The sequence below is a fragment of the Trichomycterus rosablanca genome, chromosome 3 (assembly GCF_030014385.1).
Source record: "Trichomycterus rosablanca isolate fTriRos1 chromosome 3, fTriRos1.hap1, whole genome shotgun sequence".
NCBI classification, from domain to species: domain Eukaryota; kingdom Metazoa; phylum Chordata; class Actinopteri; order Siluriformes; family Trichomycteridae; genus Trichomycterus; species Trichomycterus rosablanca.
In genome coordinates, this window is record NC_085990.1 from 2,948,891 (window position 1) to 2,962,500 (window position 13,610).

The 13,610-nt window shown below is 39.8% G+C and overlaps 1 protein-coding gene across 2 annotated transcripts in view; it reads left to right on the forward strand.

Moving 5' to 3' along the window:
• The first annotated feature begins 2,158 nt into the window (after positions 1-2,158).
• Positions 2,159-13,610, forward strand: part of mroh1 (maestro heat-like repeat family member 1) — a 52,587-nt gene continuing 41,135 nt past the window's right edge. For both annotated transcript variants that reach the window (XM_062992437.1, XM_062992439.1), the window contains exons 1-8: positions 2,159-2,347; positions 2,602-2,686; positions 5,140-5,285; positions 8,774-8,905; positions 10,104-10,266; positions 10,362-10,460; positions 11,164-11,315; positions 12,771-12,911. In XM_062992437.1, coding sequence (XP_062848507.1) covers positions 2,656-2,686; positions 5,140-5,285; positions 8,774-8,905; positions 10,104-10,266; positions 10,362-10,460; positions 11,164-11,315; positions 12,771-12,911 — 864 coding nt within the window. In that variant the 5' untranslated portion in view covers positions 2,159-2,347; positions 2,602-2,655. The remainder of the gene's footprint in view (positions 2,348-2,601; positions 2,687-5,139; positions 5,286-8,773; positions 8,906-10,103; positions 10,267-10,361; positions 10,461-11,163; positions 11,316-12,770; positions 12,912-13,610) is intronic.

A 13,610-nucleotide genomic window follows, 5' to 3' on the forward strand; every position in this document is an offset into this window, starting at 1 on the left:
AAACTCTAGTGAACCAGCAGAATTTTAAATAGAAGAAAATAATACTTCTCTGTTCACAGTAACAGATGGACTTTCACATCACGTCTTTTAAGATTTATTTATTTTAAATACTGTTTATTGTGTGCAAAATTCTTACAAACTTTTGACCTTAAGAAACGTTCGTTCAGACTCAATAACTTCCAGAATCCGATCCTTGAATGTGCTTTCACCTCAACACTGTCATTTTAAAGGAGCTTTGTGGACTTTCCATTTCAAAACCATGTCCCCCTTGCACCTATAACAGTCTTCACTCATTGTAGTGTGTCTGTGAACATGTAATAAAGTGGTTGCTGAAAATAATATAATAAAATGATCTCAGAGGTTAATTGGGTTGAACCCAGCTTTTTAGTCACAGAGTGAAAGTTCTGTCATACATTGAATTAACAGGATTTATTAATTCAGTTCCTACGGGTAAAACACAAGTTACATAACATAACATTAGTTAAAATTGAGTTAAATGTTGTAATTTATATACTACTACTAATAATAATGTTTTTAATTATCTAGTTTATTTTTAATAAATGTTGTTGATTCTTTATTATTTGTATTAAATGTTGTTAATTCTTTATTATTATTTGTATTAAATGTTTTAATTTTTTTATTATTTGTATTAAATGTTTTAATGCTTTATTATTTGTTAATTCTTTAGCGTTATTTTTAGTAAATGTTGTTAATTCTTTAGTGTTATTTTTGTTAAATATTGTTAATTCTTTAGTGGTATTTTTTTTTAATGTTGTTTATTCATTGGCGTTATTTTCGTTATATGTTGTTATTTTTAGTTAAATGTTATTTTTGTTAAATGTTACTTTTTTTGTATTTTTTTTAAATGTTGTTAATTCTGTTATTTTAGATACATGTTTATTATTTAGTTTAGTGTTATTTTTGTTAAATGTTGTTAATTCTTTATTATTTGTATTAAATGTTGTTCATTCTTTATTATTTGTATTAAATGTAGTTAATTCTTTATTATTTTTGTTAAATGTTTTAATTCTTTATTATTTGTATTAAATGTAGTTAATTCTTTATTATTTTTGTTAAATGTTGTTAATTCTTTATTATTTGTATTAAATGTTGTTCATTCTTTATTATTTGTATTAAATGTAGTTAATTCTTTATTATTTTTGTTAAATGTTTTAATTCTTTATTATTTGTATTAAATGTAGTTAATTCTTTATTATTTTTGTTAAATGTTTTAATTCTTTATTATTTTTGTTAACTGTTTTAATTCTTTATTATTTTTGTTAAATGTTTAAATTTTTTATAATTTTTGTTAAATGTTGTTAATTCTTTATTATTTTTGTTAAATGTTTTAATTCTTTATTATTTTTGTTAAATGTTTTAATTCTTTATTATTTTTGTTAAATGTTTTAATTCTTTATTATTTTTGTTAAATGTTTTAATTTTTTTTTATTTTTGTTAAATGTTTTAATTCTTTATTATTTTGTTAAATGTTGTTAATTCTTTATTATTTTTGTTAAATGTTTTAATTTTTTATTATTTTTGTTAAATGTTTTAATTCTTTATTATTTTGTTAAATGTTTTTAATTCTTTATTATTTATGTTAAATGTTTTTAATTCTATTATTTTTGTTAAACAATGTTAATTCTTTATTACTTGTATTAAATATTGTTAATTCTTTAGTGTTATTTTTGATAAATGTTGTTAATTCTTTTGTGTTATTTTTAGTAAATGTTGTTTATTCTTTATTATTTGTATTAAATATTGTTAATTGTTTAGTTAAATGTTATTTTTGTTAAATGGTAATTCTTTATTATTTGAATGAAATGTTGTTAATTTTTTTGTGTTATTTTAGATAAATGTTGTTCATTCTTTAGTGTTATTTTTGATAAATGCTGTTAATTCTTTGTTATTTATATTAAATGTTGTTTATTCTTTATTATTAGTTTTATTCTTTCACGCCCACCTGCTACGTTCAGGCTAATCGAGGAGGAGGTCCTACCGTGCATACTAGCGTACTACATAGTAGGAGAAAGTAGTATGCACCCGGACGCGCTGCGTACTGTTTAGTAGGGTAGTATGCTGAGTATGCTGTGTGAGCGGTAGTCCAGGAGCACATGACCGTCGGTGTTTACCACGACACACGTTACAACACTTCAGTTCCGACAGATATCTAGATTTTGTTTTTTATTTCACTTTTGCGGCTTTAATTAATTGGTTCATTATTTAGTATAATGTAGTAAAAGCACAGAGACGCAGGAAAAGCTGAGGATTTATTATGCTCCGCCTCGCTGTTTACTCAGGACCAGCCTGCCAAACCAGCCAGTGAGTACTGCAGTAGGAAGAGAAGGTAATGTAAAGAAGAGTGCGTTATAAGTGTTTAATATTTAATTTTATTTAAATGATGAGAAAGTGGAAGTAAACAGCTAGCTCATTAGCTGTCAGTGTAGCTTGTGGTGTTCTGACTGGTTTTGCATTTGTGAAAATGTGTTACATCCTGGTTACATGGATACACGACAGGGAAGCACGAGTCACATGACTAGCAGGAGCTTAACGGTGTGCGTTAACGTGTCGCCTAAATTCCGGTGTTTTTGTGTTTTCCAGCGCCGTCGAGCTGATATCACTTATGGATGGATAAATGATCTCCGGTGCGGCGACATGGGGCTCATCGAGGAGAGCGACGTGCAGCGTGAGTACCTCATTGTGGGTGTGTTGGGTACACCTAAAGAGGAAGCCAGAAGTAGTTAGACACCTGACTGAGAGATTTGCAAACCCATGGGCATTAAAACAGACTCTTTCTACAAGATTTTGGAGTCTGTCTGTGAGAATTTGGACTCATTTTGTTTAATAAAGCATTTCTGAGGAGTGACATTCGCAGTTAATATTTCAGACTATCTGAAAGGGGTGCACGGGTGGCACAGCGGTCTATTACTCTTATCCCACTACCTCTGAGATCAGGGTTTGAATCTCAGCCGTGCTATCGGCTGGTCGGGCGTCTACACAGACGTGATCGGCTGTGGCTGAGAAGGGGACGGCCGAAGCCACAACTCTGACCAGGATAAAGAGGTAGCCAATCGCTCAGAGGTTAGGATTCTGTACCTGGAATCACAAGATCACTGGTGACCACTGCCAGGCTGCCATATTTGGGCCCCTGAGCAAGGCCCTTGACCTTAATCACTTCGATTTAGGTGTCAAGTCGTCAAGCCGTTAGTTAATGTTGTTGGTTAAACATGTCATTTAAATTGGGTTCGAATCTCAGCGGTGCTATCGGCCGGCCGGGCGTCTACACAGACGTGATTGGCTGTGTCTGAGAAGCTACTGCAACCCTGACCAGGATAAAAAGGTGCTTAATTATGAAATTAAATAATAGAACACCTCGAAGGTGAAGTGGACGAGGTGGTGGTAGCTTAGAGGTTTGGATTCTGTACCTGGAATGACATAGTTGCCATTTTTGGGCCCCTGAGGAAGGCCCTTGGCTTTAATCGCTTTGATTTAGGCATGCTAAGGGTTCACAGATCATCCATTAATTGTCAGATTGATTAGAAATGTCATTTCCGGCAGGTTCCACCCAGGGTTCCTTGAATTGCTTTGTGTCAGACCCCTGCCCTGTGGGTACAGTCTCACGCCCACGGCCTGCGTCTCGGTCCGAGACCTTTCATCATCAAGCAGTCCTTGACGTTTGTGTTCGGTGATGTGAAATAAACCTCATCGCTATCTCTCGCTATCGGCCGGCTGAAGGTCACATGGCTGGTCATGAACGTTAAAAAGGAACTATGATTTGTAATTCGGGTCATACACAGAAAGAAGAAGGGCTTCATGGCATCGCCTGACATCCTTAACGTACTACTGCTGGGTAATGCGCTTCTCTCTAGTTCACATTTTAATCTGTTTAATAAAACGTCATGTACACAGTGCTGTTTAAGGCTCTAGATTATAAAAATATAGGCTGTAATTCTGGTGACTTGTGTGGTAATAAACTGTATTTATGTAAGATGTGAATGCTTAGGAAGCGTGGCGATTACTAGTGTGACTAGTAAAACTCCTGACTGTTGTAGCCTGTGGGTTCTACATTCTAATTCCTCCATGGCTGCATACATAATTTTACATTTTACATGTGTACATTTGTTTTACATTAATATGAAATAGTATGCAAAGTTCGACTGGGTTTGTGGCTGAAGATATCTGCAATATAATTTATTCCTTATTGTTTTAATGTAAGATTCTTGCATTGATTGGAAATTCGAGCGTTAAAGCATCTCCAGCACAGAGTAAATCCAGTAAATGGAGTAAATAAGATAGAGTAGAATGAAAATAAAAAATATTGACTATGTAATGCATACTATTATACAGCAGTATTGTCGATTACAACTGTATAGGTGGGCGGCACGGTGACTCGGTGGGTCGCCTCACAGCGAGAAGGTCCCGGGTTCGATCCCCAGGCGTGGAGTGTGTGGAGTTCGCATGTTCTCCCCGTGTCCGCGTGGGTTTCCCCCGGGAGCTCCGGTTTCCTCCCACAGTCCAAAAACGTGCAGTCAGGTTAATTGAAGACACTGAATTGCCCTATAGGTGAACGTGTGTGTGTGTGTGTGTGTGTGTGTGTGTCCTGAGATAGACTGGCAGCCCGTCCAGGGTGTTACTGTGTGCCTTGCGCCCATTGAAAAGCTGGGATAGGCTCCAGCACCCCCCCGCGACCCTGATTGGATAAGCGGTTAAGTGAGTGAGTGAGTGAGTGAGATTAAATAGTATACAAAGTTCGACTGGGTTTGTCCTTTATTGATCCCCATGGGGGGAATTCGAGCGTTCCAGCATCTCCAGCACAGAGTAAATCCAGTAAATATTATTACAACTATATAGATGGGTGGCACGGTGGGTAGCACTGACGCCTCAGAGCAAGAAGGTCCTGGGTTCGATTCCCAGGTTGGGGCGCTCCAGGTCCTTTCTGTGTGGAGTTTGCATGTTCTCCCCGTGTCCATGACTGTGTTGGGCCTTAAAAACTTGAGCTGATGAATCTTGTGTAATGAGTAACTACCGTTCCTGTCATGAATGTAACCGAAGTGTAAAACATGACGTTAAAATCCTAATAAACTAATAAATAAATAGATAAATTAACATTTTTATTGCTGTTTTTGTCCGTCTTTTCAGAGGTGACCCTGGCACTGCTGGACGCAGCCAACGATAAGGATGCGACGGTGCAGGAGCAGGTCAGGAAGTCCATTTTTACTCTGGGGAACCAGCAGCCGGATAAAGTTCTGTCCATGTGTCAGGAGTACCTGCTCAAACACCCCAAGGTCGGCTCACGCCTTACTTCAGATTTATGACTGAATGTGAGGATCCTTGTTTGTTTAGAGCAGCTACAAATATGTATACAGTGTTCTGCTAATTTAGTCATGTCCAATTAATCAATTGTATTTCACGGCTGCTGCTGCTGACCTAGGAAGGCCAGGACTAACACACGCCCCCTCAGACACATGTGCAGTATCTGACCGCTTCTTTTGACCTGCACCAGGCCGATTCTTATGGGGATTCATATCGTGCACGGAGAGACGCGCACTGACCCCTATTATCCCCCATCTCTGCAGCTTTTGCGTTTAAATTTTTGGCATTTAGCGGACGCTTTTATCCAAAGTGACTTACAGTACTGTGACAGTTTACTGTCTAAGCAATTGAGGGTTAAGGGCCTTGCTCAAGGGCCCATAAGTGACAACCTGGCAGTGCTGGAGCTTGAACCAGCAACATTTTGATTACTAGTCCAGTATCTTCTGTAGTACAGCCGTACCTTGAAACTCGACGTCAGTCGGTTCTGGGAGTGGCGTCGAGTTTCAAGGTATTTTTTCCCATAGGCATGTTTGGGAAACCTGTTAATGTGTCCATGGTCCCGTGGAGCTGCAGCTATTTTAGTCTCATGTAAAATAATGAGGTTGTTTTTGACACTTATACACTAAATATTACACATATAATATAAAAACACTGAAATACAATTAAAAACAGTTAAAAATACAATAAAAGCTGCTCTTTAGTTTTACTTCTTTATTGTTTCCTTATGCTTCTTAATCGTGGAGATGCTCGATCCTGGAATACCGTATTCCATTCAGCACCGGCGCATTCACATGAGCGCTTTTCCGCTTTTTCCCTTATCGTAGTAAAACAGCGAGTGAGGAATGTGATTAGTGGAGGAACTTATGAGCAGTAATAATGAAGAGAAGTTTAGTGCTCCTGTCTCCTTCTTTTACTACATTAAACCACGTTAAGCTTTATTTTGAACCAGAAGCGTTTTAGACTCTGGGAGAAGCTGATTCTGATTCTCACGGTTTCTCAGAAGCTGGAGCTGTAACACAAGTTTAAAAGTGAAACGGGGAGGAAAATCCAAGATAAACACAGATACATGTGGAGCTGTAACCCTGGATCTGACGCTTATTCCACACTAATGCAGATTCGCCTCATTTTGATGATGTTGTACCGCACCTTTTGTTTAATCCTGTTTATCTGGTGACTAGAAGGTCTTTGAAAGCGTATCATCGTGCTCTTTATGCCGTGTGCAACTCGCAGGTTTATATTATTTCTAAGCTTTTTGACGGCTGAATGTTTATTTTTCTCCAGCACTTCACTCAGTATTTAAACACACCATCGAGCCCCGAAGGTGTTTCCACAGAGTCTTAAATCTTAGTTATTCGGCCGTACCCGATCGAGGGTGTCTGGAACAATTAACGAAGAAAAACCCGACCGTATTTAATCCAGTTCCAAGATTGAGTTTTTTCAGGTGCCAGCACGCTCTGGGTGGGTGGTCGACCATCGCCAGCACGTCATTACTTAACTCTGAAAGCTTTGGCAAAAGATGGAGAGTTTCCAGCCTCTGTTTACAGTTCTGTCCTTCTGAAAGCGGGCAGTGCCAACGTGAGCCGTCACACACGCTTCTGTCATTTCCTTCCGACTGTAGTGTGATTCAGCATGTGATTTATCTAATGATCCGACCCTGTGTGACATTAAGCAACACGCCGTGAGTTATTTTAGTCATCAAATAACGGTCGAACGTTCTTGCGCACCATGGATGAGTCTGCATATGTGCACTGTGCATTCATGTAAGCGTGATAGATTTATATGGTCTGGTCTTAGATATACAATGCTATTTAAATATAAACTTCTTTAGAATTTAATACCTGTCACACACTTATTAAAAGTTAATACAGGGGTAAAATAAGTGTTAAACATTTATAAAGTACAGCGGTACCTTGAAACTCGGCGGCAGTTGGTTCTGGGAGCGGCGTTGAGTTTAAGGGTATTTTTTCTCATAAGGATGTTTGGGAAACCTGTTAATCCGTTCCATGGTCCCGTGGAACTGCATATACTATATTTAGCTTTAATTCTTTATTGTTTCCTTACGCTTCTTAATCGTGGAGATGCTCGATTCTGGAATACCGTATTCCGTTCAGCACCGGCGCATTCACATGAGAAGCAGCACACTAGCTTCTGTGCTGCATTTTAACCAGAAGCGTTTTAGACTCTGGGAGAAGCTGATTCTGATTCTCACAGTTTCTCAGAAGCTCGAGCTGTAACACAAGTTTAAAAGTGAAACAGGGAGGAGAATCCAGATGAACACAGATACATGTGGAGCTGTAACCCTGGATCTGACGCTTATTCCACACAAACGCAGATTCAGCTCATATTCGGGTACAAATTTCTTGACGGAGGGCATCAAGTTTCAAAGATTTTGAGTTTATGGGACGTTGAGTTACAAGGTACCTCTGTAATCATATTTGGGTAATAAAAGGAGGATCCACTAAATCAGGGGTGTAAAAAATATACAACTAGGGGGCCACCGAGTCTTTAGTAATAAAATAAATAAAAATAAAACAGAGCTCCTAATTACTAACAATTCCACATCCCGTTTTTCAAGTGACCACAGTGTCGATTTCACTCCCCAGTTTATAATCCTAACGGGAAGATTATTATACTTCTTTAAATTAAACATACCCACTTCCCTCTGAACTCATTTTCAATCTCAGGGCATCTGAAATCTTCAGTGCTCGGTGTGTAGTTTTCGTTTCTCTGGAGTCGCCGCGTTTATCCGAAAACCCGGGAACGTTAATGTAGGTATAACGTTAATGTTTTGGAGTTTTAGAGTTTTGTTATATGTGAGAGCGCCACCCAGAGGTCAAACAGTTTTATTATAAAACCTAATTAATGACGGACGACTTTTATTTTACTTCTAAAATACCTCATGAGCCGTTTTAAAAATGGTAACAGGCTGCAAATAATTTAGGTCTAATTTAATAATTTAAGCGGTGAAGCTACTGAATTAGAAATCAGAAGGTTGCCGGTTCAAGCCTCACCACCACCACCAAGTTGCCACTGTTGGACCCCTGAGCAAGGCCCTTAACCCTTAATTACTAAAATTGAGTATAGAAACATAATTGTAAGTTGCTTTGGATAAAAGCGTCTGCTAAATGCTGCAAATGTAATTGTAGGTCTTTCACCATCAACCGTATCTGATATTGTGAAAAGATTCATGGATCCACGTCTGTGTAGGGCAATGCAGGAAACCATTGTTGAAGCCCTTAGTCAGTACTGTATTAGAACCGTCATGCTGTCGTAATAAATGAAGCCACATGGGTTTAGTAGTGCTGCGGAAAACCTTTCATCATTTAACACAACCCACCACTGCATCAAGGAGTGCAACCTGAAGCTCTATTAACGTCCAAGCTTTTCTGGAAATGGGTTTTTTATTTTGACCCTTTGCAATGCCTTGTTTTAATCTCCCTGATTCCTCTCTGTTTTGTAGCTGGTGACGGGGCACCGAGTGGTGGTCCTGCAGACCATCGAGCTGGTGGTCAAAAGCAAGATCGATGACATCACTTACCCCAAAATAAAGGCGGTCATATCGCTGGCCTCGGCCGAAATGACCAAGTCTAAGGTAACGCTCGCATCAACAGGCAGAAAAACGAAGCGGAATTATAACGAGCTTGCAACAGCGCCGAGATTCTGAACTCCTCGGTTCGAAACCGGTCGGCTGGGAGCCATCTAGCAGGCATGATCGGCAGTGTCTGCAGCAGGCACGTCTCTGCTAGGGTGGGATGACCGGACTATGAGGGTGGGGTCTTCAAACGCTGCATATATATATATATATATATATATCCTTGTTTCTACACTCACTGTCCATCTAGCAGCTCCACTTACCATATAGAAGCATTTTGTAGTTCTACAGTTACTGACTGTAGTCCATATGTTTCTCTGCATGCTTTGTTAGCCCCCATTCATGCTGTTCTTCAATGGTCAGGACCCCCACAGGACCACCACAGAGCAGGTATTATTTAGGTGGTGGATCATTCTCAGCACTGCAGTGACACTGACATGGTGGTGGTGTGTTAGTGTGTGTTGTGCTGGTACGAGTGGATCAGACACAGCAGCGCTGCTGGAGTTTTTAAACACCTCACTGTCACTGCTGGACTGAGAATAGTCCACCAACCAAAAATATCCAGCCAACAGCGCCCCGTGGGCAGCGTCCTGTGACCACCGATGAAGGTCTAGAAGATGACCGACTCAAACAGCAGCAATAGATGAGCGAAAAACTCCAGCAGCGCTGCTAAATGATCCACCACCTAAATAATACCTGCTCTGTTGTGGTCCTGTGGGGGTCCTGAGTATTGAAGAACACGGTGAAAGGTGGGTAACAAAGCATGCAGAGAAACAGATGGACTACAGTCAGTAATTGTAGAACTACAAAGTGCTTCTATATGGTAAGTGGAGCTGATAAAATGGACAGTGAGTGATCAGTGTATGTATATATAATACAAGACCAATAAAACTAGCACAAGTTCCTGCTGTGAACATTCCAAAACTCTTTGTCCACCTTGACCTACCATGAAACTCTTTAAGTTACTTGATTGTTAGTTATGCTTTTGGATTTACATTTACATTTAAGGGGGGAAACATAACAGACTATTAAAACTAAAAGTCCAGACACATAATCGACATGTTCCAGGCACCAGGCTAGTAATTTATCCATCTCATCTACAGCCTTAATGCACTAAATCATCTTAAATCATTAAAACCATTTCAAACACTGTTTTTATTACTCATTAATGTGGTGCTTGATTATTTTTTCCCTTTAGGACGTGGTCCCGGACTGGCAGCAGACAGCCAGTAATATTCTGGTGGCTATAGGAAACAAATACATCAACGAAATCATGGAGGAGATCCTGAGCAAGTTCCAGCCCGGGGTTCTACCTCACTTCTTCGTGGTTCAGACGTTAGCCAGCCTGTCGGACTCCAACGGTAGTTTTTTTTTAACATCTGAAATGATTCAGTTCCTCTTTGCAGATCACCTTCCTTTTTTTTTTTTTTTTTAAATGCTTTGTTTGTATTTACAGTGTATGGCATGGTGCCGTTCCTCAGTGCCATCCTGGGTACCATGCTGCCCATGTTGGCCATGGCCAAGCAGGACAACATCAAATGGGTCTTCTCATCAGGTAAGCTCACATTTACATTACATTTACATTTTCGGCATTAGCAGACGCTTTTATCCAAAGCGACTTACATTCTAAGCAACTGAGGGTTAAGGGCCTTGCTTAAGGGCCCAACAGTTGCAACTGACAGTGGTGGGGTTTGAACCAGTGACCTTCTGCTTACTGGTCCAGTACCAACTGCCCTATTCTGATCAGATTAATTCTTTCATACTAAGCTTACATCATTTATGATCATATTAGAAAATAAGCTTTTTATTTGTTATATATAATAAACTGTACGGCCAAAAGTATCTGGACACCTGACCATGAGCTTGTCGGACGTCCCTTTCCAAAAACAAATGGTAATAAAATAGAGCGACCTGTGTGGGACAGCCGCTCTTCTGAGAAGGCTTCTGACATGAGATTAAAGTCTGTGTATGGGAATTTGTGCCCGTTCGATAGTCAAAAAGAGCATTTGAAAGGCTGCGCAAGTCTCAGCTGGAGTTTCTTTAAAGTTCATGTCTTTATAGAGCTTGCTTTGTGAAAGGGCCTTCCCTAAACTGTTGCTACAACTTTATATCATGGATTTATTTCTCAGGTTAGTGACCGTTCTGGTTAAAACACATGAATCCAATAGTTGAACTGGGTGTCCCAATACTTTTGTCCATACAGTGTAGATAGTGTGCTGCCAGCAGTAATGCGCCGCTCCTCTCCCTCCTTCCTTCAGCTCTTTCCTGCTTTAGCGAGAGCATCCTGGAGTACCTGGCCAACCTGGACAAGGCTCCAGACCCCACGGTGCGCAAGGACACGTTTTCTAGCGAAATCTACGCCGCCTACGACGTTCTCTTCAACAGCTGGCTGCAGAGCAGAGAGGCCAAGGTACGAGAAATAAGACGCGGCGAGGATCCAATTAGCGCTGACGTGGTTTGCTACTCGAACTTTGAGGCTTTTGTTTGAAAGAAAATCATGTGTTTTGCCATCTTGGACTTTTTCTTCCTCTCGGATTGTGGAGGAATTTATGGTTCTTGGTGAGGCTGGTTAAACAGCAGTGACAGTGAAGGTCCTGCCACTACACTGACACCATCAACCCCACCAGCTACACCAGCAATTCTCCACCTTTTTTTCTCGTAGACCTCCGTGTTCAATCAAAATGTTCTAAAATGCAACAGAACCCCCTCTACGGGCTCACTGAGGCCCCCTGGTTGTGAACCCTTGAGCTACACCATAAGAAATCAGAGCAGCACCCTCCCATAAGAGTGGACGCTGTCTTGTTTCAGAAGACCAGACCCTCCCTCATAAGTGGACCAGTTAGATATAAAATCAGTGTTTTTTACTGAGGACTGTTTACATATCCAGCTGGTCCTGTCATGAACTGATTTAGGGACTGACTGGCCCATTGACGAACTGACCCGCTAACAGACTAACAAACTGACCCTGTAATAGACTGGCCCAGTGATTGGCTGGTTTAGTGTCAGACTGGTCCAATGACAGACTGGCTCAGGAATAGACTGGCCCTGTGATAGACTGACCCTGTGATAGAATGGCCCTGTGATAAAATGGCCCAGTGATGGATTGACCCACTAACAGACTGGCCCTGTGATAGACTGGTCCAGTGATGGACTGACCCAGTGATTGGCTGGTCCAGTGAAGGACCGGCCCACTGACAGACTGGCCCTATGACTCACTGACCCAGGGATACAATGGCCCCGTGATAGACTGTCCCAGTGACAGACCGGCCCTGTGATAGTCCGGCACAGGGATGGACTGGTCCACTGATAGACTGACCCACTGACAGACTGGCACAGGGATGGACTGACCTTGTGTGGCACTGGCCAAGTGATAAAATGACCCAGTGTCAGACTGGTCCATTGATGTACTGGCCCAGGGATGAAATGGCACAGTGATGAACTGGCCCTGTGACGCACTGACCCATTGATTGGCTGGTCCGGTGACGGACTGACTCTGTAATGGACTGGCCCAGTGATTGGCTGGTCCACTGACAGGCTGACCCTGTGGTGCACTGGCCTTGTGATGAACTGGTCTAGTGACAGACTGGCCCTGTTGTAGGTTTTGTGTTGTTGATGGTAGAACTTTCCTAGGGACTATAATAAGCAAACAGGTCCCAACAAGCAGCAAACAATTTGCAGAGGTGAGAATTGAACCCACATTCCCAGGACCCATGTTGTGTGCAACACCCACTCTACCAGCTGTACCCGCTATGAAGTGTTTTTTTTTTTATGTAATCCACTCTGCCACTTGTACTCAGAGCGTATTATTATTTACTGTTGTAATGTAATGTTGTGTGTGTGTGTGTGTGTGTGTGTGTGTGTACAGTTGCGTCTGACCGTAGCTGAAGCTCTGGGCTCGATGAGCCACCTGATGGCTCACGACAAGCTAGAAGAGCAGCTCCCCAAACTCGTCCCCGCCATCCTCGCCCTGTACAAGAAACACCTCGAGCACTACACCATCAGCAAGGTGCCGCTCCTCCTGATCTATACACCACCGATACGTGGCTGTAACTTCTTTCCTTTCTCCAGGATTTAACCACTGTTATTGTTACGTTATTGTTGTTGGTGATTTAGAAAACCAGTTTTTATTGCGTTACGCATAGCTCATCTGAATTACGTAAACACGGTCATTATTGTAATAACATGGTACTAAATGATGTACACACGTCTAGAGAGTCCTCTCTGTTCCTAGCATACATGGCAGTGAGGTTCGAATAAGGTCAATAACTATTTATACTGTAAAATAACATTTACATACACCTATATGCTTATTAATTATTATTAAATAATATGAATAAAATGCTTAATAATAATATCATTATTATTATTACAGTGATGATGATTATTACTATTATATGCAGATATTATTAGAAATGTAGCGTGTTTTTATTATTTTACATATTTTACTATTTTATTATTAATTATTAGATTATTATTGTTATTATTATTATTATTATAGATTTTTATTACAATCATTATACAGATAATTATTATTATAATTATTGCTATCCATATTATACAAATTATATTTTAAATATATTATTAAGATTAATAATATTTCATTATTTTACATTGTATTATTAGTATGCTTATTAATATTATATTATTCATTAGTATTATTATTACACACTATTATTATTACACAGATTATTATTATTATTATCAT